The sequence below is a fragment of the Talpa occidentalis genome, unplaced genomic scaffold (genome assembly GCF_014898055.3).
Source record: "Talpa occidentalis isolate TD23 unplaced genomic scaffold, MPIMG_talOcc4v2.1 talOcc4.9, whole genome shotgun sequence".
NCBI lineage: Eukaryota > Metazoa > Chordata > Mammalia > Eulipotyphla > Talpidae > Talpa > Talpa occidentalis.
The window spans coordinates 38219392-38247218 of NW_023605305.1; the positions used below are offsets into that span (position 1 = coordinate 38219392).

General features: G+C 46.6%; 1 protein-coding gene and 1 long non-coding RNA gene across 2 annotated transcripts in view; one reads left to right on the plus strand and one right to left on the minus strand.

Moving 5' to 3' along the window:
* Window positions 1-27827, minus strand: part of WWC1 (WW and C2 domain containing 1) — a 151183-nt gene that overhangs the window by 36169 nt on the left and 87187 nt on the right. Inside the window, exons 4-10 of the mRNA XM_037501025.2 lie at window positions 21678-21754; window positions 20254-20333; window positions 14478-14607; window positions 12331-12477; window positions 11049-11122; window positions 6749-6991; window positions 832-921 (exon numbers count right to left, since the gene is read on the minus strand). Of these exons, the coding sequence (XP_037356922.1) occupies window positions 832-921; window positions 6749-6991; window positions 11049-11122; window positions 12331-12477; window positions 14478-14607; window positions 20254-20333; window positions 21678-21754 (841 nt within the window). The remainder of the gene's footprint in view (window positions 1-831; window positions 922-6748; window positions 6992-11048; window positions 11123-12330; window positions 12478-14477; window positions 14608-20253; window positions 20334-21677; window positions 21755-27827) is intronic.
* Window positions 20051-21908, plus strand: LOC119237056 (uncharacterized). The gene is made up of 3 exons (XR_005123185.2): window positions 20051-20368; window positions 20480-20557; window positions 21554-21908. It is a non-coding gene; the product is annotated as an uncharacterized LOC119237056 (long non-coding RNA).

Sequence of the window (27827 nt, forward strand, 5' to 3'; positions counted from 1 at the left end):
AAAGCACATGGGCTCAAAACAGCACATGGGCACTTAGAAAATATCTTGTGGGACCATCTTGGCATTCTCCTGAGCGGATCATGTATCCCCATTTCACTAAAGAGAATACCCCAAGAAACTCACACAACGAGAGAGTGGCAGAGCTTGGATTCCTACCCAAGTCAGCTGCCTTAAAACTGTCGACATTCCCATCCATAGCTCTGTTTCCCAAACTTTCAATGGTTCCCTTGCATTTCTGTGATGTTTTTCCATATTTGAATCCAGTCCAAAATAATATTTCTCAATATTTTCTCTTCAGATCAACTCACTTTTTCCCCATGCTTTAATACATTTATGGAAAAAGAGACTTAATATCCCAAGTGTCATTTGGAAAGCAGCATCACTGACTAGAAATAAAAGGCAACTGTGAAAAATGTCTGATGAAAACAAAATGTCACTAAATTCCAGCCATGTACTATTACTCACTCAGGGCCAAGCCCAAGGCCTAGTCTCTCTGTGCTGGAAAAGTGAGTTATAGCAGGTGTGAGAGGCTTGAAGAAGACATCCGAACACTGACTGGGTCTTCCTTCCCACTCTTCCCACTCCCTACATTCACACCCCAACCCCATTGCTAGAGGAATGAGGGTGGTGGATGCTGGTAGGTAAAGCAGCCTGCCTGTGGCCCAGTCAGGCCAAGGCTAAGTCTGCTAGACTGATCGCCTGACTGCTGTGCTTCTGAAGGTCCACACTCACACCACAAAGGTTGCATGAAGGGCAGAGCCTGGGCTGGGCCACCCGGGGACACCTGCATTGGCCATCCCAGGGAGCATCCGAGTACGGCCCACCACTTACCTCTTCAGCTGGGAGTGCAGAGTGGCCACCTGCCGGGTGGCTTCCTCTAGTTCTCTCACCAGCTGGTTCCTCTTACTGTTCAACTTTAACCTAAAGGGAGAGAGGGTATGAAGGGGGAGCCCCAAGGAATCAAGGTTCTATCTCCCCAAAAGAGGAATCAAAGACATGTACTCATGGAAATGTACTTATAGATCCCCGCACTCCCTCCCCTGTACCCCTTCTCCACAACACACACACACGGGAGCTTTCTGGAAACATTTCACAACAATGTTAGGGAGATATGGCCTCCACAGATAATCCCTCTGTAATTTTCATGTCCATCAGCTACTGTAGTTTGGGTATTATGCTAGGAACCCTTGTTTTAACTTGATAACCCTGCATGGTAAGAACAATTTTTTTTTACAACGTCTAAACAAGGAAACTGAGGCTCTTAATTTACTTAAAGAGAGAGAATTAGTGGCAAAATTAGGATTCTACCCTCCCTCCATCCTTCCCTCGCTTCTCCCTATCAGTCCATGCATCCATTCACCCACTTACCCACTCACACAGCAGTAATCACTAACAGTCTACCATACCGGGCCCTGTCCTTGACACTGGGAATAAAGCCATGAGAAAAACAGAGCCTGTTTATGCTCTTATGGAGCTTACATTATACTGGGAAGGGTGGGGAGAGTCACATTAAGAAAATACTCAAATATCAAATTAACACCCGTGTAACAAGGTCCATGAGTAAAAATTACATAATGGTAGAAAAGAACCTGAGGGAAGAGACCCAGTATAGACAGACAGATGCATAGACGATAAATTCCTGTTTAAGTTACCTGGTTTGTAGTACTTTGGTCTGGCAGCCCTAAGAAACAAATTCACCATCTTAGGGTAAAACAGAGTGGGGAGAACAGGGGAGGGCCCAGGATCCAGTTCTGAATAAATGAATGAAGCCAGAGAGAATGGACCAGGGAGCAAGAAAGTGTGAGTGTGATGGGGTGTCATAGAAACTGGCAGCAGAAACCTGCAACCAGACAAGCCTGACACTAAAACCCTATTCAGTAACCACCACCCTGGAGGTAAAACACTTGGGTTTGGAAGGTAGGGCTGAATAGAGGCACATCTCTCTACTGTCTCAGTCTCTCGTGAAATCTCCCCTGGAGGACAGCTCAGGTAAGCTCAGGAAAGAGCTCTTGCCCGGATTGGCTCCCTCTCAGTTCTGGAGTCAGCCTGCTCCCAGGCCCCTCAAATAAGCCCGTGTCCTCACAACCATGTCCATGACCTTAGTGCTTCTTGGTGCTGGCCCACAGACAGGGAACAGGACTCATTTAATGCACATTCCTACATCTGACTCAGAGGACCTGGGAGCAGGGGCCAGGATTCTGTACCTTTATGACATATCCTAGTGAGTTTTGGGCACATTAAGGTTTATGAGCTGCTTCACTGTCTGGAGAGCCACACCTTGCCCTCCCTGCACGTAGATGGCAGGATGGGTAGCAGGCCAGCAGATGGAGCCTGTAATAAACAAAGTCCTTAACTCTTAATAGAAAGAAAAAGATGGTGGAATTTCTAGATCATCCATTGAAGCAGTCAGAAAAGGTGTGAGGTGTGGGGTCAAGGAGCAGGTGGGGTTCACCATTTCTTCTTTCATTACCCGATGATGTGACCGATAAGCATATATGAACCAATGACTTTCTCCCAGTTCAAGTAGGCAAAGTTCAAAGTTCATTCAGCTGGAAGATCTGGACATCAAATCATCCTGGGACAGATGTGTTCTGCCTCAACTGACCCATTGTACCCAGAGCACAAGCCAATCCAGCCTGACGGCAGGACCTAAGGAGAACAGTTCACTTCTATATAAAACCCCCACCAGGCCATCCCTCCATCAACATGCCCTGGTTCCCACCACAGGCCCTGCAATGTGGAGCAGAGCTGGCTCCAGCACCAGGAAATGTGATGAGGGCAGGCGCGGCCAGGGACAGGGCAGTGGATACGCAAAATTAAAGAAAAGACAGGGGGCAGAGGAGCCTTGGCATGGTTCTTAGCCAGCTCAATCCCTGGCACTGTTCTTGCAGAGTCCGCCTGGGGCTGGCATGATGGGTAGCAGGCTGGCAGACAGAGGCTGTACAAACAACACCCTTGACTCTCAATAGAAAGGACAAGATGGTGGAATTCCTAGAACTCCCAATGAAGCAAAGTCTGAGAGGTTATGAGGTGTGGGGTCACATAGCAGCTGAGATTTACCATTTCTACCTTTATTTTGCTCTCCTCTTTGGAGAAATCCAAAGAGGTCTTCACTGAAACCCCAGCAGGATGCTGAGAGAACTGAGAGTCGGGCTGCCCTGACTCTGGAGCACAGGGGTGTGGCCACTGGCAGTGACAAGCAGAAGTCGAGGTGCCCTCCTGGAGTGGGGGGATGGAGAAGGCCATATGGCATGTGTGTGTGAGATGCCTGGCACATGCTGGTGGGGGCAAGAGCACACCAAGCATGGAAGCAGGCTGAGGATCCAGAAGGTGGGGCTGGATTCCCCATGAGCTGCAGCTCAGCACCTGGGGAGCTTGTTAAAAATGCAAGAACCTGAACTGCATCTCAGCCTGGGGAATTGGTTCCTGGGTTGCGGCCAGGAGCCCAGGCACCATGAAGTGGGGCTGCAGAGCAGGCTCAGAAGTGGTGGTGAAGGGTTAGCCTTTGATAGAAAGATAGGTACTCAGGCCCTGGGAGACATAACAGGAGGGATAAGGACTGGGACCCCGGAGACAAAATAAGAGAGAAAAGTCAAGAAATCAGCCCATAGCACTATCACTGGTTAATCTATGTCAGGACATTGGCCAATCAAGAAACTGCATGATCACCACGGCCCATACGCTAGAACCAAAACATGAGCATAACTATAAAAACCCTGAAGTTGTCTTCACCAGTGGCAACCCACTGGCGGCCCCTTCTCTGTGCATGGAGCTTCTTATCTATCCCTGCATAAATCTCAGGCCTGCTTGCTGCTGGCAAGAGTTAGCCTGTTTCCTTAGCCCTTGCGGCTTTGCTCCCAGGAGCTGGACTATGCCTATAAATAAACTTCTTTTGGCTTGCTTACTGCTGTTTGTGTGTGGCATTTCAATTCTTTGTTCCACAGTCTGGGGTTCCGGGTTCAGCATATCACATCACATCAGTAGAGAGGGCCCCCGGGGAGTGGAGAGGGCAGCAGGGGGTAGAACGAGGTAGAAGGGCAGGATGGATGTCTCTGTGTCTGTCAGTTGTGATTGGGGTTTGGCAGGCCTTTCCTGGAGATGTCTAGTCCTGTCCTCAAAGCACCAGAAGGGAGAGATTGTTGTGTGAAGGTGAGAAGTATTGTAATCTTATTTTGAAAGGGACAGAAAAGAGAGCAGAGGGGAGCATGAGAAACAAAAAGATGCGGAGCCCGAGGATGAACACAGGCCTGGAACACATGGCTGCAGGCACAGACATTGCTGCTGGGCTTCTTTCTCTCTCCCTCACAGAACCTTCCGGCCATCAGCACCTGCCTGGTCTGTCACTGAACCTCATTTCTCTTCCTGTCCTTTGCTCCCAACACCCCCTTGGGTCCTCAGAGCCACCTGCTCATAAGCTGCTAAGGAATAGGGGTGTGACTGGCTGGGTGTTGTGAACTTGCTGGCTGGGGAACCAGACTTTCAAAAGGTGAGGTAAAGGCACTAATAAAAATTAACCTTAGGGTTACTGGGAGGTTTAAATGAGATAGGATACAGGTTTCGGGGTCTGGCACATAAGGGTAGCTTTTTCATGGAGTGTACCATAGGATGGTCTAAGAGAACCTCCTGCCCTAGTTTTCAGAAACCAAACGTATAGCAGAGAACAGCCTCAATTCACAATCTGGCTTGGCCACCTGTCTTCAGACGAGGTGGATATGTGGGGAGAAGTATCCCACTTTTCCATATTGGATAGCTGACTGGTTAATGACCTGGCTCAAGGTCAACAGGGGGAGGGGTCTCTCTTTTGACTGCACAGAGTAAAGCAGTCATGAATCTGTTCTCTTTAGCTCCTGGCTTTGAGCATGATAAACAGCATGATAAACATGATAAACAGTTAGGGCAGCATTTGGGCTGGGAACAAGTGAGGAACTGAGGTCAGGAGAGGTACACAGAGGACTGGGAAGCTACTGGGGCTGGCTACCAAATTATCCTTTCAACTAACACCAATAACAACAGGGCCCATAGACATAGCGTGGTACCCAAGGTGCACAGCCCAAGGGAAGGCAAGACAGTCTTAGTGCTAAAGAAGAGTCCCTGCAGGTCTTCCAGGGGCTGCAAAACTCCTATGTGGCATTCCTATTCTCTTTCTTCCACCTGCTTGGCAGCGGGTGGGGAGGGCACAGCTAATTAGTCATCCCTGCAAGGGGAAGATGGAAGAGAGGAAGGTGACACTCTCTGGGAGAGGTCTGCCAAAGGGCTTGGTGGGGAGATTCCCCACCATCAACCAGTCAGTGGGCTCATTGATGCGCTCACAGAGGCAGGCAGAGGCTAGCCAACTTCATCCTTTTGGTACTCCACCATATGTAAAAGGTAGTCACTCAGTTGCTAGGATGGTATTACCCATCTGGGTGTCCTAGAGCTCAGAAGATTCCAGAAGGCAGCTTATGGATGCCCATGAACTTTTGGGGTGATACAGGGAGACCACATGCAGGTATCTAAATTCCCATCTGTTTCCACTGGAGTGCAGTCAAGTTTATCTGCTTTGCAACCTGGGCTTCAGCTTCTGCTTTCATGGAGGGAGGAATACCCTGCTTGTCCCAGCCCCCAAATACACACACACACACACACATCTCACACACACACACATATCACTATCTTCATTTCTAAGCTCCGTATGGGCAGGTATTGCTCAGTATGTTGTCAAAAAAATGTGGAAATAACTCATTTTAAGGGTATAGGGGGAGGGACCATGCCTTAATAATTGTTGACTCTTCCAAACTGCATTGCACATAGAATATGTAAACAAAATATTTCTTGAATAAATGAATAGTTGATGTACTGAATGATTGGATGGATGACTGGCTGGTGGGCTAAATGAATGAATGTATGAGAAGCTGGGGGTTGGAGGTCCTGCTGTGAACAGGGGCTTGTATTCCACACAATGTGGGTGTGAAAGTTGATGGGACACTTAAGAAAATTAAGTATGTTGAAAGGTCTAAACTACAGAAAGTAAACCAGGGCCTTTCAGGTTAATCAAGTGGACAGAAGAAGCTCTGTTAGCCTTCATAGTATTTTTTTTTCAAATATGGATTTGTTGCCAATATTTAAAAATTAAATATCCAAACAAGTCTTTTCTTGAGACATGGAGTTCAGGCAGTCAGGACCTCACTCCTGCTGGAGGTGGGAGATACAGCAGCTTTAGACAGGCAGGGTTCAGGAGCTCCAGTCTGACACTGTCCACTACTATGTGGGTCTCTAGTTATTATTTCACCTGCGTGGCCCATTAAGCATCTCAGTTTGCAACTCCCATCTAAAATGGTACTTTGCAACCTGCAAATAGCAACCCCTTAGCAGGTGTTCAAACCCACTGAGTAGGTCATGACCAGCAGGAGAAGAAATGAATGTAAGATAGAAAATACCACACACTGAAAGAGTATGCATTGTTCGGGGAAGCCCTTGGGCTTGCTGCAAACCAACTGCTTGAAATTAGACTTAAGTGGTTTCCCTTAAAAGAGCATTCCTGAATTCTGCACCTGAGCAGATGTTTTGGTTACGTTGTGTGACATACTGGGGAGCTGGATGGTAGATCATTTCCCTTGATCAGCTATATGAGAGAGTTCTAAGGTCTCTAAACTGGGTATTCTTAGGCACCCCAGGTTGTCTCCCTTCCCCGTCCCCCATGGGATACTGGAGGGTAGACCCACAGAGAAGGAAGGGTCCCAACACCCTTCCAGGCCCAGCCCTGCCCCACCTCTCGGTCAGCGCCTTGCTCTGGGTGTCCCGGGCTGTCTGCAGGTCCTTCTCCAGTCGCTTCCGGGCCATCTCCAGCTGCTCCACCTCCCCCTGAGTCCATTTTCGGGGGCTGATGAAGCGCATCTCCTTCAGCAGCTCCTCCTTCTCATTGATGAGGATCAGTCGGTCCCTCTCTGAGTCCAGCACTCCCGGCCAGGCCTCACTGTCCAGCTTGGCTAGCTGGATCTTCAGATTGGCGATCCTGGGGGCCAAGAAGTACACATGACTGGTGTGCCCAAAGACATTGCGGGAGTGGGGCTACAGACTGTGTTTCCAAGGATACGAAGTCCAAGGAGCCAGGAAATGCCAGTGCCATCTTGGTAGTTATTGTCTTCCTGTGGATTGGCATGTCACATCAGGGAACATATTTTTATGTATCAAACACATGTGATGCCTACCATGTGCCAACAATGAGTGGGCTGTACAGGGATGGAGAAAGAGGGAAACAAGACAGTGACCTTGCCTGGAGGGACACAAAGCCTCATAGAGAGAGCTGGATTTGTCACCAGGCTAGAGCCTTATAATGATAGTGTGACCTTGGCCATGTCACTTCATTTGTTTGCTGGAAATTAACAAAAGCTCCTTGGTCATGGAGCTGTGCTTGAAGGTTCTATGACATGCTCCATAAATTCTCAAAGCACAGTATTTGGCACATACTAAACACTCAATAAATGCTTTTGCAGCTATTGTTATTACCTAGTTGGACCACTTATTGGGTGTCTAATACTGGGCAAACTCCTTGGCAAAATTGTTGGGAGGATGAACTACAATGTAATCAGAGCATAGGAGACAGCAAATACTATTGGGTTGTCATGACTTTTCCCACAACGCAATACATGGTTAACTGTTAACCATGCGCTGTCAGTCCAGAGGATGGGGGTTGGGGAGGAGTCACAGGATGAACAATTGTGGATCCAGGGTCAGGCCTTAATTTGGAATCTTGGCTCTGGCCTGCTTGATTGAAGGAAACTTTTCTTAAGAAAGCATTTTGCTGGGCATTCCTGGCGGTGCAAGGGGTTAAGTCTCAGCACTATGAAGCTATCAGCAGCCACTGCAGCACGAGTTCGATCCCCAGCTAGGGAGCTAACTAACCCATGTGATGCAGCAGACCTCTCCTGTCTAGCCCACTGCTCCCCTCAGCAATGTATTTCACTCAGTCTGCCTGTTCTGCTCCCCACTCTGTCTCTGGTGAATCCTCTCACCACTTCCCCCCGCCCTGCACCTCTGGCCTACACCCCAGCTTTTGTATGCATAAATAAATAAAAACAATCTTTAAAAAAAAAAAAGCATTTTGCTATCACCAGCTTTTTGCATGGTATAATGCAGGCACTTAATAAATGTTTAAGGAAGGAGTTGGGAACCCTATCCCTTAGCTTCTTTAAGACTCAGTATCCTCATATGTTGGGCGGAGATTAACAAAAAATGGGGTGAGCTATGAAAACCAAAGAAGAATATATCATTAAAGCTCTTTACACATTGTCAAGGGCTGTATGGATACTAGGGATTATTATCTTTGGGCCAAAATGAGATTCTCAGTATAACCATGAATATTGCTACAAGCATCTAACAGCAATCATAATGTGATCTTTTAGGATTTAGCCTTTCAGCTATCACATCCTTGTCCCCCCCACTCCTATGTGTCTCCCAGGATAAAATCCTTGTGGTTGACCCTGAGGAAGAGACATCCAGAGAAAATGTGGCTCCCCTAAGATTGCAATGATAAACATGGCCAGTGCTTGCCAAGAGTCCAGGTGTCTGGGCTCCCAAACTTATCTGCATACAATGTGCCCAAGCTCTTAGTTTATCAAAACACTGTTGGAAACGAATTCTCCAGGTTGTATAGTCAACATTTCAGTCTTGCTCATTTCCAGGCCCATCTCTTAGCAGGGATCTTTTAAATCCCATATTCTCATATTTAGCAGCCCATCAAGACTTGGCTCTGGGATAATTTTGTGGCTCTGGCTGCTTTGAGGATAGAGTGGTATGGCCGGATCTGGCAGACATTCTGGTACACATGGGGCAAGGAGGGGTGATTGATGCTTTCCTGGATGTATTTTCTAGTGGAGTTTCTCTGTGCCAGTGCTTCCTATACATTGGGTCATCCAGCCTTTGGAAAATCTGATGAAAACTACTAGACTCAATCCCCAGAAATGCACAAGTGACAAAACTTGGCATACAAAAATCAAATTTTGCATTATAGCCACCTGTCCTCCCTCCTTTAAGTCCTGCAGCCTCTGCTTTCTCATCAACAGGCGTCTGTGGCATTTATGCTCAAACTAGCTTTGGCGGGAGGAGAGACAAGATGCTGGATAAAGTCAGATGAACCGGGAAGCTCTCTGATGAGAAGTTTAAGGACTCAACCCCAGAGGGAAGATTTCAGTCCTTTATTCTTCCCAGGATTGATCATCTAAGGCTGGAACAGATTCAGAATTCAGAGTGGTCCCTTTCAGATGGGGACAAGAAGTGACTGTTCAAGTTCTGCTGAACCTCTAGGGGGAGCTGAGATAGTACACTTTTCTACCTGACCAGGTTCCAATTTCTTCCTCTTTTGTTAACAAAATTCCAAATTTTCTCTAGGAAATTACTCCTCCCATATGTTTAAGTCTCTTGCTCCCCACAAAGCTGACCACAATCTCCTTCCCAGAGTTGGGTAGTAGACCCATGCCTGGATCTCCAGAGTGGGGGTAATTCTAAAGCACCCCTACCTGCAACAGTGATTGTTTCACCCAGAAAAGCCAGCTGAGTCTCAACTCCCAAACTTGTTAAAACTGCTGGAAAAGGTAGGCCCTCTTTCTTCTGGGGTTTCTAACCTAGTAGTAAGTAAGCCTAGAATTGCTGAGGTTCATCTTGACACTTTGATAGGAAAATGTGTCAACAAAAAGGCAAGCAGGATGGAGAAAAGGACAGAGATTGTGTTTATGTGATGCCGTTTTAATCCCTGGATCCAGCTGTGCCTGAAGCCAGCATGGAGTTCAACAAGCCAACAAATTCCTTTTCATGCTTCCTCTAGCTTCTCTCAGATTTCTGTCATTGCTGCAAGATTCTATTGCTCACACAGGGTTGGTAGAGGGGCATCCCTCTGGTTCATAGTGAGGCAACTTAGCCTGATGAACAATAGATACAGTATCTCTGGCTTCATTCCCCACCATTTATTTTCCTGAAAGGCTGGCTCTGCATTGAACGATCATGGCCTTGAAGCAAGATTGTCCAGGGTTCAAATTCTGATTCTGCCTTGAAAAATCATGAACTATCTTAGATCTTACCTTTCTTCTTTCTAACATGGAGGTAATATAAGCCATGGTATATTAAAAATTATAAAACTAAATAAGATGGTGAAAATACATGAAATTTAGTATACTGCCTGGCCCATAACAGGTGATCTAAAAATGTTTGAGCATTATTCTATTTGTGGCAGTGGAATACACAGAATACCTAATGTCACTGGGTCTACATGGTTTAAATGCACAGCTCACTTCCTTTTGGGTAGGAGGCACTTAAATGAATAGGATCCAGATTGAGCCTGTGTGACACTGTTTTAATTTCTGGATCCAGTTGTGCCTGACATCAACTTGGTGTTCTATAAGACCACAAACACCCTTTCATGCCTACTGTTAAAATTCCAGTGGTGGTCTGTTAAACCAAAGTGCTGTACTTACTTTATTATAGAAACTGATGCCAGCAGGTGGAAAGATCACTAGGTTTTGAGATTTAATGTATTTGGGTTCAAAACATAGTTTTTTTGTTTTTTTTTTTAAGGATTTATTTTATTTATACAAGAGCTGGGGTACAGGCCAGACGCGCAGAAAGGTGAGAGGATTCACCAGAGACAGAGTGGGGAACAGAACAGGCAGACTGACGAAACACACTGTTGAGGGGAGTAGCAGAAACACACTGTTGAGGGGAGTAGCAGGCGAGACAGGAGAGGTATGCTGAGCCATGTGGGATTCTCGCTGGCTGGCCGGGATGAACCCGTGCTGCAGAGGCTGCGAACAGCTTCACAGTGCGGCGCTCAACTGCCTGCACCATCAGGGAGGCCCCTCAAAACATAAGTTTCACTCTTCATCTAGTGAAGTGTTCCTGGATCAGTCATTTCCACTTTTGAGTTTCAGAGAAGATTAAAATATAAATATTTGTATACCCATCTGCATGATCTTGGTGAAGATTAAAAGGAGATGCATAAAAGCAGGGACACAGGCATACACTCGAAAACAATAGATGTTATTGTTGGAACCATCCTCTACCCCTCAGCCTCTAATTACCTCCTTTTAGCCTCTTCATATCGAAGGCGCAATCTGACCTTCTCTGCCAACTGATTGTTGCTGCTGGTGCCGAACTGGAGGGCAGAACAAAGTTGGAAATTAGATGGCTGTGGTGACCAGTGCTGAGTTGGGCTTCAAGAGCTCACAGGAGATTTGACAGCTTGCATTGGGCAGTAGGTAAGAATGGCCCCCAATTATTTATCTGGCTATGTGGATCATAGGCCAGCTAGTTAGACAAAAACACTTGTCTTCCTTCAGGCCATAAGCAGAACCCCAAACTCGGACATCTCTTACTTCTAGAGCGAAGCCAATGGCTTGGAATACCATCTTGCAGCTCCAAATGGTTTGGAACCCATTCAAGCCACAGAAGCAGGGAGGATAGTCAGAAGTTTAGGAGACACAGGAGCAGCCAGTACACACGGAAGCCATTCTGGGGGCACTGGTAAGAGGGGGTGTCAACTGAAAACTCAGGGAATTCAGGAGTAAAATAGTGGGTGAGCGAGGAAAAGGTCCTAGAACTTCCAAGGCAGCACAAGGACCCGTCACCAATACTAGGGCCCACAGGTGGTTAACAGCTGGACACCGGGGTGCTGAGGGTGAAGGGGGCAGCCCCGTATGCCATGCCAGTCTGCCAAGAGCATCAAGAAGCTCCAAGTCTCACCCAGTTAGATGTGGACATGGCTTCTCTTCACAAGTGGGAACCCAACTATGGAAATCATACTGGGATAGCACGTAAGCCAGGGAGGCTGGGAGGTGGGTTTGTTTCCCGTCACCAGGAACATTCCTCGTGCTCTAGGAAAAGAAAAGTTCTCCCAGAGGAACTAGTGCCGTGGGTCAGTACTGCTCTGAAGCTTCATGAGCTGCCGCAGACAGCACTGACAGAATTCATCACCATGACCAGGCTGTGCTTTTGACAGGTAATCAATCAGGCAGCTCAGAGCTGTCTGCATTACTTTGGGACAAACAGGAGCATGCTTTCCTCTCCTTTTCAATGGATGAAAGGAAAACAGCACTAGGCTGCAAAGTCTTATGACGGAAAGCAGAGAGAGATGCTTGGTCCCTCAAAGGTGCTTTCTGTGCCACCTCTAGATGCTGGCACCGTGGCCAGGCCAGCATTGGGGCAGGGAGTCATCTCCCATCCTAGGGCCAGGAGATGTGCAAGAGTTCAGAAGTTAACAGCCAGTCCACTGGAGAGCTGCTGGCCAGCACTCAGGTGGGTAAGGAGAGAAGGGCCCCTCTGGAGACTGTCCCGAGGGCCCCAGCAGCACCACTGCCTACTCACACTTCCCGAGATGTCCGTCTGGGAGCTCACGTCCAGGTACTGTTTGGGCAGCGAGAAGCCTGAACTCTCCAGGGAGCTGCTGCTTGACCACAGGTCTGAGTGGGACCCTCTGTCAGTGCGGAAGCCGTCCTTCAGCATGGTGAGGCTCTGAAGGGGGAAGACAGGGGTTAGTGATCCACCTTCCTGGGAGGGAGCTCTCTTTTCCTCTTCACCTTTGAAGATTTAGTAGGAGCCCAGGCTTACACCAGATATTCTGCTTATCTTGGGAAGAGCTGGCAGTGACTACGAGCTTGCTCGAGCCAGGCATGTGCCAGGTCCAGGAGAGACCAGTATAGATACCAGCTCTGGAGCCACACTGCCTGATTTGGAGCCCCTACTCTACTTCCTAGCTGTGTGATCTGAGCTTGTTGGTTAACCTCTCTGAGCCTCAGTTTCTCTCCTGCAAAGTGGGAATCATCACAGGTTTTATCTTACAGGGCTGTCATTTCAATTAGATGATGTGAACCATGTAAAGTGCTACCACAGTCAACACTCAGTGGTCAGCTTTCCCACTATCATATTTACTCCTGATCACAGTGTGAGGGATAACCCAGGATTTATCCACCATCACCCGGATTTATACCAAGGTAATTGTTAATGGAGAAAATGGCTACTGACAGTGTCAGGATTTGGTCCTGGTCCATCAATTAAGACTCGGGGGCCTCCCTGGTGGCACAAGGGATTAAGAATAGCACTATGAAGCTGTCCACATCTTCTGCAGCACTAGGTCAATTCCCGGCCAGCCAAGGAGCGACCTACATGGTGCAGCAGATCTCTCCTGTCTCGCCCGCTGCTCCCCTCAGCAGTGTATTTTGGTCAGTCTGGCTGTTCTGTTCCCTCCGTCTCTGGTGAATCCTCTCGTCCCCCTCACCTCTGGCCTGTTCCCCAGTTCTTGTATGCATAAATAAATAAATCTTTTTTTTTTTCTTTTTTTTTAAAAAGTTTTTTATTTATTTATTTATTTGTTTGTTTGTTTGTTTATACATGCACTGGGTACAGTCAGAAGCGCGGGAGGGTGAGAGAATTCACCAGAGCCAGAGCGGGGAGCAGAGCAGGCAGAAGGACCGAAGTACACTGCTGAGGGGAGCAGCAGGCGGCAGGAGAGGTCTGCGCGCCATGTGGGACCCTCCTCCGGTGGCCAGGGAGCAGCCGGGGATCGAACCGGCGCTGCAGAGGCCGCGGGCAGCTTCGCAACCCAGCGCTCAACCGCTGCGCCACCGGGGAGGCCCAATAAATAAATCTTTTTAAAAAATGTGAAGAATCACTTTCTCCAGAAAAAAAAAACTCGGGGCTTCCACTTGCTGAGTATGGCTGGAGCCAGCCTCACTGTCCCCCACTGCATCATCTGAATGTTCTTACTGGGCTGCAGCCTGAGGCATGAGCTTAGAAATTACTGTTTGTCTCAGAGCATAAAGAAACCCTCTTCTGTGAGCCATTTACTGCATCTCTGAGTCTCAGCCTCCTATCTCCCAAGAGGAACAATAATACAGCATCTCAGCAGTCAGGGTCATTCCCAGGAGGTAAGGCAGGATGGACAGGGATTACAAGAAGCAGCTTCCGAGTGAGGCTTTCATGAGTTTGAATCCTGGCCCCACCATGTGCTGTCTGAGTTGTAAAGTCTTTATCTTTATGACAGGGATGAACAAATCGGTGATGGCAGGGATAAGGGAAGCACTATGCATGCAAAGAATTCAGCTCAACTACCCGGCATGCTGTTTCATATCTGTTATCAGTCGTTCTGTCCCCAGTGGAGAGTCAGTTCACACCATGAAATGCTTATAAAGATTGACATGTTGATGTCAAGGTTAGTGATGTTGAAACCACCTCCCCCTCCATTTGGCTCAGTCAGGTGCTTAGAGCTCGTGGCCAGGACACTGTCTTTAGTCTAGACAACAGGGCTCTTTCCCAACTCTGCCATTTACACATGCTGTGTGACCTCAGGCAAGTCACTCGGTACTTCTGAACCTCTATTTCCTCTTCTGTACAAGAAAACTAGCAAGGCGATCTTAGTAACTGGTATAGCAAGCAGAAGTAGCCCCAGGAGTTCTGGACAGATAGATGCTCAAAAGCAATGGCGCCAGGGCCCAGGTTCCCGGAAATGTGCATACCTTAATGAGATCTTGCTTTTCCTTTTCTCCACAGGTGATGGCCTTTTTGATGGCTTTGGTTTCTCTTAAGACAGCCTGAGCTTCATCCAGTTTGTAGCTGCCCTGAGCATCAGACATTTTCTTATCGATTCTAGGAGATAGTCAACAGGAAAGGTCAGACAAAGAAACAAAGATGGGACCAGGGGGAGGCTTTCCTGAAGGGAAAAGCACAGTTCACAGTGCTTCAGTCCCTCTGAAAGTATCCTTTCTGCCCTGCCTATGGGGTAAGGCACAGAAGGTGCAAATAGGGACCCATGCAAAAGGTTAAATTGCAAATGATGTGTGGCTATAGAAGCAACACCGGAGCCTCCCCGGGGGCGCAGGGGTTGAGTGCTGGGTTGCGAAGCTGCCCGCAGCCTCTGCAGCGCCGGTTCGATCCCCGGCTGCTCCCCAGACACCGGAGGAGGGTCCCACGTGGCGCGCAGACCTCTCCTGCCGCCCGCTGCTCCCCTCAGCAGTGTACTTCGGTCCTTCTGCCTGCTTTGCTCCCCGCTCTGGCCCTGGTGAATTCTCTCACCCTCCTGCACTTCTGACTGTACCCAGTGCTTGTATAAATAAATAAATAAATAAATCTTAAAAAAAAAAAAAAAAAAAAAGAAAAGAAATGTGGTCATAAAAAAAAAAAAAAGAGGCAACACCACTCTTAAAGTTAAGGGTCCTCTATATGTCAGCTCTTACAGGAAGCCTTCCTAATTACCTCCCTGGGTTCCCCAGGCTGGGCTAGGTGTCCCCACAACACACTGTGTGCAGCTGCACTGCACACATTACATTGTATTGTAATTAACAGTTTATGTGCTGGTATCCTCGACTCTGACAGGCATGAGGGTGGAGACAGGGTCAAGCATGTTTGAACAGTTTTAGTATCTGGCATAGAATAGTACCTTAAGCCAAGGCTCTCAACCACAGAACTCTTGAAATTTGGGGACAGATCATTCTTTGCTGTGGGGGGCTGCCCTATATATTGTGAGATGTATAGTAATGTCCCTGGCATCGACCCATTAGATGCTACTAGTATCTTGACCCCAATATCATCTCTATACTTGGCCAAATATCCCTTGGGGGAGGAACAAAATCACTCCTGGTAAGAACCACTGCTTTTAATAAGTATACTGACATAACAAAGGAAGGGTTAGAAGGGTGAAAAGCTGCCAACCCTACATATATATATATATATATATATATATACACACACACACACACACACACACACACGCACACACAATTTACTTTTTGTGTAGAACTGGGGTGTAGGCCAGAGGTGTTGGGGGGGGTGAGAGGATTCACCAAAGACAGAGTGGGGGAGCAGAATAGGTGGATTTACTGAAATGCACCGCTGAGGGGAGCAGCAGGTGAGACAGGAGAGGTCTGCTGTGCCATGTGGGTAAGCTCCCTGGCTGGGGATTGAATTCAAGCCATAGCAGTGATAGCATTGAGACTTAACCCCTAGGCCACCAGGGAGGCTCTAGCCCTACTTCTTAGCATATAACCTGGAGCATCACCTTCAGCTGCAAGAAGCCTCAGCTTTAGCCCCTGGAAAACTCTGAATAATGTGTTCTGCCTGTTCCCCCTGTTCATGGGGTCATTAGGAGGGTCAAATGGGCTACACGTTGGAAAAAATCAAGTGGTAAGCTAGGATGTACCAGATACAATGTACCAAAATACTTCTAACCTGGAGAGCTTATTGGTACATTGCAGCCCTGTATACAGGTTTATTTTGATGGGGGTGGAGAGGTGGGGGGAAGGGGATCAGAATGTCGCTTTCTGAAAGTCAAACCAAACCAGTGATGGTGGGGTCCCCATCTTAGGGAAGGAGAGCGGTGGTGTCTAAAAGGTCTGGAGGGCACAGATACTGTCACTGCTTCACACTTTTGTCAACAGGCTTGAGGTTTGAGCCTTCAGGGAAGGCAAGGAAGTTCTACAGTCTGAGGGAACATCACAAACCCATTATTTTAGGACAAAAACCGCTCACAGACATGCCTTCCTGTTCTCCAGTTAGAGACCAAATTGTCCTGGGCTAAAAATAACCTGAGTTGGGGCCTTAGGTGTGCACCCAGGTCTCAAGGTCTCAAGTCCATGCCTCTGAGCAGGAGAGGGAAGGAGGCACTGGGTCTCAGCACAGTCCACACCCCCTCCGTTATTTCAGCCTCTGTGGAGGGGAAACAAAACCCCATTTATGTCTCCCCACTAAAAATAGCTGTCCATTCCTTTCGAGGAGTTGGACCTGGCAGAGTCTGCCAGGTCGGGTAAGATGGGTCTCAGATTTAGTCTAGAAAATTAGACTAAGGGGAGGTCTCTCCAGCAGAGGCCAGTCCAGATGCTCCCTGGAAAGGAGGCTCCCTCGAGTGAGTGTCAGGATCAAATGGCTCTCTCCCAAGTCAAGGGGGGACAGGGGAGACACTGTTTGCTCGAGCAGGCCCAGGGGTTGGGGGCATTGGAGAGGGGGCTGCTCTCAGCTGCCCTCTGCCAGAAGGGTGAGGATGGCTTTGAATCCTCAGCAGGATGAGACAGAAGGGGTTTGTCTGCTGGGCCTCGGGCTCCTCAAACTGCCCCTACCTGATCTCTCAGGGCCTTAGCAACCCAGGCTGTGGAATTTGGCTGTGGAGAGTAGCCCGAGAGGGAACACTCTTGGGACATGGGGGGAGGGTGGGGGGAGGCAGGAAACAAAGGGTCACCATTATGCTCTCAGTGAATGAATCTTTTTTTAAGGGAAAGAAAAGTTGTGTGGTAGTGGGGTGGGGGGATGCGTATGTTTTAGGATTTCCAAATTGCGCAGCTGTCCTTTCCCCAGCACTTCAGAGGTTCACACGCCCAGTAGCCACAGGAGCCACTGGGAAGCAGGGCAGAGGCTCCAGCAGCAGCCAGCTCCTCTCAGTCTTGCCCAGACAACGCCCACCTGGGCAGGGCTGCTCAGGGGACCTGCAGAGACACGGCGTGCTCTCCTCCCACGGGGATGACACACCAAGTCTCAACTCTCTCCTATTTACAAGGGCTCAGGGCAGCTGACGGCCCCAAACCCCAAGCTTTGGTCTGGACGTTCCAATCTCCTCTAAGAGGTAGCCTTTAATCCTCATCAATCTTTGGCTTTAAAAGTGGGATTACTGACCACACAGTGAATGCATGGATACATTTCCCCTTCCCCCTCAACCAAAGACAGAGGCTAATGGGATCATGCCCTTACTAGACTCTGAAAAGGATCCCATGGGAGATGGAGGGGGGGTAGTCTCTTGGATATGGGGAGGGGTTACCTGGGAACCAGACAGTTTAGCATCCGGTTTAAGAGGCACCAGGAAAAGAAGGTATTTGGACGTAAGCTTCAAAATCCTACAGTTCTGGGTTCGAAATCCAGTCCAATGCTGACCGGCCCCATGGTTTGGGAGCTATTTTCAAACCCCATCAGTGCCCCCATGTATAAGGTCAGGCATAACAAAAATCCTGTGGTAAGGACAATGAAATGGAGTGATTGCACTAGTGCATTCTTTGAGCGGTGTCTGTGAAGAGTAAGTTTATCTGAGTGTCCTCCCAAGTTCAAACAGGCAATAAGCTAGAGGTGCCCAGCTCCCCACACTCACTGGGCGCTCTCTCCCTGCCAGGCCTTGTCTGCCTTGAGGTGGAATTTTCAATTTGACCTTTCCAATAAGCTATTCTTCAGATAAAGAAACCAAAGCTCCAGGGGGTTAGTCACTTTTCCAAGTTCCCAGGGAACTGGAATTTGAACCAAAGCCACTGGCCTCTTGTGGCTACACTCCTAACCCCTAACCTATGCCAAGGTGTGCTTTAGGGCAGATGCCTTCCTCCTCACCAAACACAGGAGCTGGCTTCCAGGACGGAGGAGGGTGGGCAGTCAGAGTTGTGAGGAACTCTTATCTGGGCCTGATATCGAGCATGGGGTGGAGGGAGGGAAAAATAAAGGAGGCTGGTCTCTGGTCCTTGGGTATCAGCTTACCAAACGACAAGATTTTCAATGCTGCTACAGGGTCACAAAGTAGTAAAACAGGTTTGTGGTGGCCGGGAGAATAAAGGGAAGTGTTCTAACTAACCAGAAGCTGGGGAAGACTACAGGAGGGGGAGGGGAGGCACCTGCCCAGAGAGACGACAGGGGAGTGAGAAGTCCTTCAACTCTGTGCTCAGAAGTGGTGCCACTGCAAAGCGGAGGGCTGAGGAGGCTATTTGCTTCATAGAACAAAAGCCAGGGACTTTTTTGAAGCTCACAGTATTGCCCTCCACTGTCCTTGGTGCTGCGGAGTACCAAGAAGCATAAAGCACCGTCCCTTGTCTTTAGGAGTTTAGCATCTGGTTTGAGAGGCAGGACTGGCTTTGTATTACAAATTGTGTATGGCACATTTTTCAAATTAGAAACTATCATAAATGATGACATTTATACAATATATGTGCGTAAACACACATCAATATATATCAATATATATCTCTACAAACACACATACACACATATGAAGTCATCAGTTAAAATACTTTGTTACATCAAAAAATGTGTGATGCACAATTTGTAATATAAAACCACAATTTCTTCTACCTTGTTTTGGGATTCATGGGCTAGCCCCAGGTAGTGGAGGTTTGGGAGGAAAGTAGGAAACTATGAATAACCCCGAACCAACCCCTGAACAGATGAGCATAGTTCCCTTAATGAATGGAGCCTCCAACCTGACATCCAAAGACTTGGATGAGCAAGGGGAGAGCAGGGGGGTAGATTTGAGGTTTACAGGATGAAGAAAAGGCAGTCAGGGAGAGAGAAAGCGACTTCAGAAGCTGCTGTCCGTCTGGATGCAGCCTATCTGGGACTCTGACATGTCCCCAAGGATGGAGAAACCTACAGGATATCCTCCCTGGACCTTCCAAGGAGGTAACAGTCACCTCAGAATGAGTGTTTGTGAGCCCGGCAGTCACTAAACCTGACTCATGACTAAATCTCAAGTCTGTGTTGTGTTTAGTAACAATCTACCAACACTGAGCCCTTCCAAGGGACTCAGTTTCCTCCTCTATGGAGATGGAGTTAGCTCAAAGAACATTCCTCACTGACTTTCGAGGATTAAGTGAAGATACCATGGAGAAACACTTAATGTGCTCCCCAGCACATTTGCCTCACAAATCCCAGCGAGCATGACTGTGAGGAAGACAATGGACACGCCTATTCTAAAGAAGCCACAGAGCAGATTCCTGCAGACAAGCTGCTAGTCAGCTCCTAAAAGTGAAAAAATTACATTTGGTCAAAGTTCTCCTGGAAACTCTGAAGTCACCCATCAAGCACAGGGCACATGGCACCATGCACACCCTTCTAGGAATGTACTTGCTACGAAAACACTGGTCACTGAGAAACACTGGGTAAAGTCCATGCTTGCTCTCAGGGTCATGGAAAAACACCTGCTTTGTTTGTTGTGTGCATATGAGATTCCAATAGACCGACGGGAGTGAGGAGATGGGTGTACGGCGATGACGTATGTTACTTGTTTTTATGACCGGTTCGTAAATCTCAACTGGATGGAACAGACCTTAACAGCTTTAGGAATTCAGAGGATGATAAGAACCCTGAAGTCTCCAATGGCTCCCCTTTTGCTTTTTAAACCTCAACCTGTGTGACAGCATCTTCAGTAAGTGCCAGTAGACCAGAGTTGGAATCAGTGGCGAGTCACATTTTGAGGAGGGTAAAAAGAACTGAAGAGGAAGGCAACATAAAGAAGATAGGAGGGGATTCTTGAAGGAGCTCTCGGCAGGGTGGACTTACTTCTTCAAGGTCTGAAAGCCACGCTCTTTGAATTGTAGCTCCTGCTGGAGGTGAACCATCTCTCTCTTCAACTTGTTGACCTGGATGACAGAAGACCATATACACGAGGTTGATGGTAAGCCACAGGTTGCCTTCTTCCCCAGTGGGTATCCAGAGTCCCCGCTGTCCCTTCTAACGGCTTCTAACAGCCTCCCAAAGCTTCTAACGGCTCAGTCACCATTTTCAGGTCACCTGGTCACTATACCTTCCCCTCACTGAAGTCACCCCAGTCTCTGACATGGCCCACCCAGTTGGCATTCTGCAGGTCAGTCATTTTCCTGGTCATTCCTACTTAGCCTTTGTTTGGGGGAAATAGGAAGTGGACAGGTGCTGGCTGGGCTAGTTTGACTTCCCATGCCTAGCTGGCTGACCTCTCTCAAGCCACCTCTGATTCCCCATTTACTGTTCTGGTGGATAAGGACAATGGCAGTTCCAGGGCTATGCATTACTTAAAGAAGTATGGGAGTGCTGTGCACAGCCGTAAGAAATATTAAAATAACTTTAGAGGCAAGACATGGCCTGGCAGCCAGACCCAGCTGGCAAGAATGTTTTGTTTAGCCTTCAGTATTACTAAAATTTAAAAAATTAGTTCCTAATAATTAAATGTTGAGTGAGGTGATATAATAAACCTAGATATACAATTCTTCTCTAAAATTACTTAAAGGTCTACCAATAGTGAACCTACATGTCAGCAGGGTCATAAGAGGCTAGAGCTGAAATCAACTACCTATTATACATTATCTCTCTAAGTTATACAGTCCTCACTACTCCCTATTGCCTCACCTCCAGCCTACTTCCCCCACTCTTTGTTTTCTTCCAGGCATCTGAGTTTGTAGAAGCTATTTGAAGTTAAACTAAACCAGTGTTCAAAATATGACTTTACATTGATCAAGTTACTTAACTACTGTACCTCAGTATCTGTATCAGTAAATGGGAGTAGTAATAGCTATCCCCTAAGGTAAACATGAAGCAACTAAATAAGGTAACATAGACTATGCAGTAGTACACTACATTATGAACTTTGGAGTGAGCCTTGAGTCCCTTCTGACCTTAAGTGTGGTACTCAGCTCTCCTAGGCCTGTTTGCTCATCTTGAAGGTGCAAGTAATGACAGTAGCTACTTTGTGAGGTTATTGTTAGGATGTGTCACTCATGAAGTCTTGAGCACGCTGCCTGGTATATAGTGATTTCTTGGAAAATGATAGTTGCTGTTACCATTATTGTTACTATGACAATGAAGACATCAATTGCTAATGTTTCAGGCCTTCTTAGTCAACAATGGCTGCCATTGCCTAGCTGAAGCATCTACTCTAATCCTGTGGATGGGCTTGTGACCTAAGACTGCCCTCATGACCCCCATCACCAGGACCAGCAAGGAGCCCCTACCCGGGATTTTGCAGTGGCAATTTCAGCTTTCAGGATCTCAGGGTCATACTTGGAGCTGGATGACGAACCAGAGACCACTGCAATGAGACAGAAAATAAAAACAAACTGTAGAAGAAACACAGTTTGGCTAAATTGTTTTTTTGGGCCATCTAGATAAACCCAGAAAGGAATGACTAATTGTGAACAACGTAAGTATTCCACAAAAGGGGATCTGTTCAATAAATATGACAAATAAAATAGGAACTATATGGCTTATGCAATTTTAAATGATGGTACAAAAGAACACTGAATGATAAGAAAATGTCCAAAACTCACTGTTACATGAAAACAACAGTTCACACACACACACACACACACACACACACACACACACACACACACAAACCCTATAAAGAAAGGAAAACTTTGATTTAGAAAATATACTCTTAACAAATACATGCACTAGGGCCACCCTGGTGGCGCAAGGGGTTAAGACACAACCTACGACGCTAACCGCAGCCACTACAGCACAAGTTTGTCCCTGGCCAGGGAGCAACCCACCTGATGCAGCAGACCTCTCCTGTCTCACCCGCTGCTCCTCTCAGCAGTGTATTACAGTCAGTCCGCCTGTTCTGCTCCCCACTCTGTTTCTGGTGAATCCTCTTACCCCACCCCACCCACACCTCTGGCCTGTACCCCAGATCTTATATGCATGAAAATAAAATAAATCTTAAATACAAAAACAAAAACAGGGCTTCCCCATTGGTGCAGTGGTTGAGCACTGGGTTGCGAAGCTGCTTGCAGCCTCTGCAACGCTGGTTTGATCCCCGGCCACCGAGCGAGGGTCCCACATGGTGCATAGAACTCTCCTGCCGCCGCTGCTCCCCTCAGCAGTGTACTTCGTCGGTCTGCCTGCTCTGCTCTCTGCTCTGACCCTGGTGGATTCTCTCGCCCTCTCGTTTCTGACTGTACCCAGTGCTTGTATAAATAAATAAATAAATCTTAAAAAACAAACAAACAAACAAACAAAACAAAAACAAAAACAAATACATGCACTAACATATGCATCTAAAAAAAAGACAGGAAAGAAACATGCCCAAAAGATAACACCATTATCTAGAGATTTGGGTGATGAGTAATACAAATTTTCAGCTTTGTAGTTTTCTACATTTTCTGATGAACATTTATTTCTGTAACCAAAAATTGCTAAAGATATTATTTATTCCATCTTACAATATTAATGCACTTTTGAAAAGAAAAAATAAATTATCTACAATCTTACTGCCTGGATATAATGATCTTTGCTCCAGGTTGCCTTCCAAATCTACTGGCAATTCTAACATGTACCTGTAATCTTACTACATTTTAAAAATAGTGTTTATCTTATGTCTTGAAAAGGGATTTTAAGGCTTTCAAAAATGAACACACCAGAGTAGAATATGTTCAAAGTAAGCAAAATGAGGCAAGAGGAAGAGAGAGAAAGCAAAATGGTGACAAACATGCGTAAGGTTAGGGATCCCATACACCACAAGGACCACTTCCTGACCCCAGTCTCCACAGGTCAGGCTCTGAGCTTCCTAACTAGTGATGTGAAAAGGGAAAGAGGCTGATACAAAATTCAAGGTGTCCCTTAAGGCAAACACAACCCCACACAGTTCTGGAGAAGAACAATTATTCTTTGTAGGGAGGCAAGAGAAGTGCTTCTCCCATGAATCCTGAATCCCACAGCAGGAGAAATTCCATCATGTCCCCTCTTTCCAGTTAACATCACTTGGACACTCTATTTGTGTGAGGCAAGATCATCTCCTGTGACCTGGACGTTTCCCAGGCTAGCAAAGTTTACATGGAGATCATGGCAATTTTCAGTGTTTGCAGGGAGAAGTGACAGTCGTAGAGGGGTGGCTGCTCTTTAGATTTGGTTGAAATACTTGATGGTCCTTTTAACTGTGCACAGGAGAGTTAAAATCTAATACTAGCAAGTTTGGGAAAAGAAAGTCCAACCGCTTTGCATGACAGCAGTAAAGGTGTTTTACACTTGGGCAGCGTGATAGTTCCACCGAGCTTGCAATGACGATGATGACTATAACAGTGAAGGTGGGATCTAGAGAATAGAAGGGGAAGATGGAGGCTAGGCAAGATGAACATCAAGATACCCGTGGTCAGGAGAGCCTGTGGTCTTTGCTATGAGCGTGAAACAGGGACTCCAAGACACAGGAAGGTTTCATTTCATTTTGAAGTTTTCATTTTCTGGCTACCAGTTCCTCTGGTCTTTGCTGCACTGATATGAGCTGGAGAAACTGCCTTAAGCATATTCCCCAAATAGGCACTTTCAACATAATTTCAAGGGACTTAATATTATTTGTTAGACATTGACTGGCAGTAAAAATACTGTGGAGAGTTGTCAGTGAGGAAGTAAGAGGGGGAGATACAAAAGGGGGCTTGGTGTCTGTTCTGGGAGCACCCTGTTCAGCCATCTACCTTGCTTATTAGGCTGGGCCTCTGGGCTTAGGGTTACCCTTGGGGGAAGCCTAACAGCAGCCTGGAAAAGCCTGTAAATATGGCCAGATCTGCCCTTAACAGGAAGAGGGTGGCTTGGGGGACCCGCAGGTCAGGGCTGATGTGTGGAACGTGGAGTGTTCCTTGGGCAAGCTCAGAAATACTGAAGGGAAGGTACTCCAAAAAGAAGAGACTCTAGCCAGCTGGGCTATCTGGGGTTTGGAATGTCACCTTCTGGAGTATCACCGATAAATATCCTGCTTGTATCTAAAGCTCCTGAAATGGGATGTAGTCTATCAGCAGTTTTTAGGTGAAATTTTTGTTGAAGTAAAACATACAGATGAAAAAATGCACAAATTATATGTGGCTAGTTTGATGGATTTTCATAAAAGAAGCCCAGCCAAGTAATCATCACCCCAGTCCAGGAAAAGGTCAATACCTCACCTGCAAAAGAGTTTTACAGGCAAACACTACCTTAGGGATTGTCTCTCAGGTGCTCAGTGTTTTCCAGAGTTTAATTTTTAGCTTTAATTCAAGATCTATTATATATGAACACAATTAATTGGTTCAACCTACTACAAGGATTGTGCTAAAAAAAAAGAACATTCCACAGGCACCTAATCCCATAATTCACTCTGCAAGGGGAGACCATTTCAAAGTGGTTAGTCAATTTTGTGAGTATTGCTGCTTTGTGAGTCTTTTAGTTTTAGGCATGATTAACTTGCTTCTCTCTTTGGAGGATGGGCATCCAGCATCTCTCTCTGTTCCCGAGGCCCCCATACCATACATAAAGCCCCTCGTAGTTCCCCACCCTCCTAAGATAGTGTCACTTTGGAGAAAGCAGTCTTAGGTGTCTGCATTGCTTTTACTCTGTAAACACCATTTGAGGCAAAGCCATGTGACTGGTTTTGCTTACTTTTCCTTTCCAGCACTTTTTTTGTTTTTCCTAGAGTTAATAATTGTCATTTTTATGTTTGCTTACTTTCTACAAACTTACCACAGATTTGACCTCCCATCTCCTATCTGAATCTCTCTCATGGGGGCCAGGCCAGCACACATCCGTGCCGTGCTCTCGCTGCTCTGCCTCTCCCAGGTGTGTGCCCGCGGTGGCAGGAGCTGGCTGGTCTTGCTGCAGAGCTGGCATGGGAGAGCCCCTTCGGGCTGCCCTGCTCCTTCCTAAGTGCCACGTCTTCGCCCTTGGTGATCCACCCCCTCAATTTGGTAGAACACCACTACCACTAGCTTGCTGAGAAGTAAACCATAAAGGGAGGACACTTACTGAAATCTTGCATGCCTAAACGGATATTTACTTCTTCTACTCATGTGTCACTTAATAACAGGGACAGGGTCTAAGAAATGCACCATCAGGCAGTATCACCATTGTGCAAACATCACTGAGTGGACTTCCATGAACCATGATGGTCTAGCCTACTACTAGATGGGGTCATCTTAGGCTGGAGGGGCTTGCCTATTGCTCCTAGGCTACAAACATAGGGCAGCATGTACTGTACTGGATACTGCAGACAACTGGACCATAGTGGCATTTTGTACACTTAGAACCCATGATGAAAACATGAGATTAAATCAGGCACAGGGGGAAACAATGCTATTAAGATGTATATGGCTATGGCCGGCACAAAATGCCATGATGTCACATTAGCTATGATGTCATGACAGCTATGACATCACCACAGATATGGCATCACAAGGCAACAGGAATTTTGGGAGAACTATCATAGGTGCAGGGCATTGTTGACTGAAACGGGATTACACAGTGAACGTCTACAATTGATTATAGTCAATTTGGGTGGTACAGAATTCAAGGTGGAAAACGGTTTTCATAGTTTATTAGGTTTCTAGTGTTACTACAGAAGCCTGGAGCTATTCTGTGTCCTGTAACTTTTGTGTGCTCTGGTTATTCTCTTGGAAACTTGTTAGGGTCTTAAATTATCTCCAGCATCTGAAGTCTCAAGAGTGGCTAAGTCTTGGTGTGAGTTGACTTTTATGCCCTGTGTTGGGCCCTGAGGGAGCCCTTCAAATTTCTCTTCCATCAGTTCTGGGAACTTTTTCTGAATTATTTCATTGATGCCTCTTCTGTTCTATGTGGAACTCAGATATTACTCAGATAGATTTCCTGTCCTGATGCTCTATTCTTTTTTTTATTTTTGCATCTCTTTGTATGTTTGTTTTGCTTTTTAGCAGATGTGCTCAGTTTTACTTTCTAGTCTTCCTTCATTTTTACCACCATATTTTAATTTGCAGAGGTCTGCTTGTGTTCTCTGAGGGCTCCTTTTTATAAAATATAGCATTTTGTCCTTGTTTTGTGTGGTTATGTGGTTTCTCTGATGCTTCTCTAGGCATATCCCTCCAATGTCTCCTTCGACATGTTCTTGTTATAATCACTAGTTTTCATGGTAGAGGCTTTTCTTGAATGTCTGGAATCTTAGCTGTCTGCTCACAGTTAAGAGTGGGGGCCCCACAGAAGAGTTAAATAAATATTTCTCCAAAGAAGACATGCAGGTGGCCAGCAGGCCCATGAAAAAAAAAAAAAAAGTTCATCATCACTTATCATTAGGGAAATGCAAATCAAAATGACAGCAAGATACCACCTCACACCCATGAGAATAGCCCACATCAAAAGACAAGAAGGAACAAGTGCTGGTGAGGGTGTGGAGAAAAAGGAACACTTGTACACTGCTGGTAGGAATGTGGACTGGTCCAGCACCTATGGAAAGCAGTATGGGGGTTTCTCAAAACATTAAAAATGGATCTACCATATGACACAGCAATTCCACTCTCAGGTATCTATCCAAAGAACACAAAACCACGAATTTACATACTCCTATCTTCAATGCAGCACTAATTACAACAGTCCAGCTATGGAAACAAATTAAATGACTTTTGACAGATGAATGGATTAGGAAGAGATGGTCTAGATACACAATGGAATACCACTCAGCTATAAAAATGGTGAAATCTTGCCATTTGTAACATGTATAGAAATGAAGAAGATTTATGCTGTCAGAAAGAGAAAGACAAGTACCAGATGATTTCACTCTCATGTGGAATACAGAGAAGTAAAGCAAACCAAAGCAAACCCTGCAGGACTAAGGGGGAGAGGGGAGGGAATGGAGAAAAGGGGGAGGGGCCCAGTAGATGTGGTAGAAGCTTTTTGGTATTTTGGTGGTGGGTATGTGGGTGGCCACATTTAAAGAAGTGTGAACCTGTACTCCTAAAACCACAATTTAAAAAAAAAAAATGAAAGGATGTATGATTGAACAGTTCAGTTCACAAGAGAGTAGAAATGTTCATTCAATATTTTTGAATTTAAACAGTGATGGGTCTTTTCCCTTTCAAAAGCCTTATTAAAGGATGAAGAACTGAGTAACTAAACAAACAAACAAAAACACTGAGGCCCAACGGCTAGCTGGAGTGGAAGCTGCTGACTGAGGGCTAAATGATTGACAGTGGGTTACTCGGGACATGACTTGGCTGGATGGTTTCATCCAGGAACCCTCAAAGGCAGTGTCTTTACACCTTTTCTCCTTTCATCTGTTTTCCTTTGGTTAGATTCCCTGACTCTTTCATGTCCAGCTTAGAGGGTGATGGGCTGACACCATTTTGGAAACAAGTGGTACACAGGGACTGGGGTCTCTGTGTACATTCACTTAATCA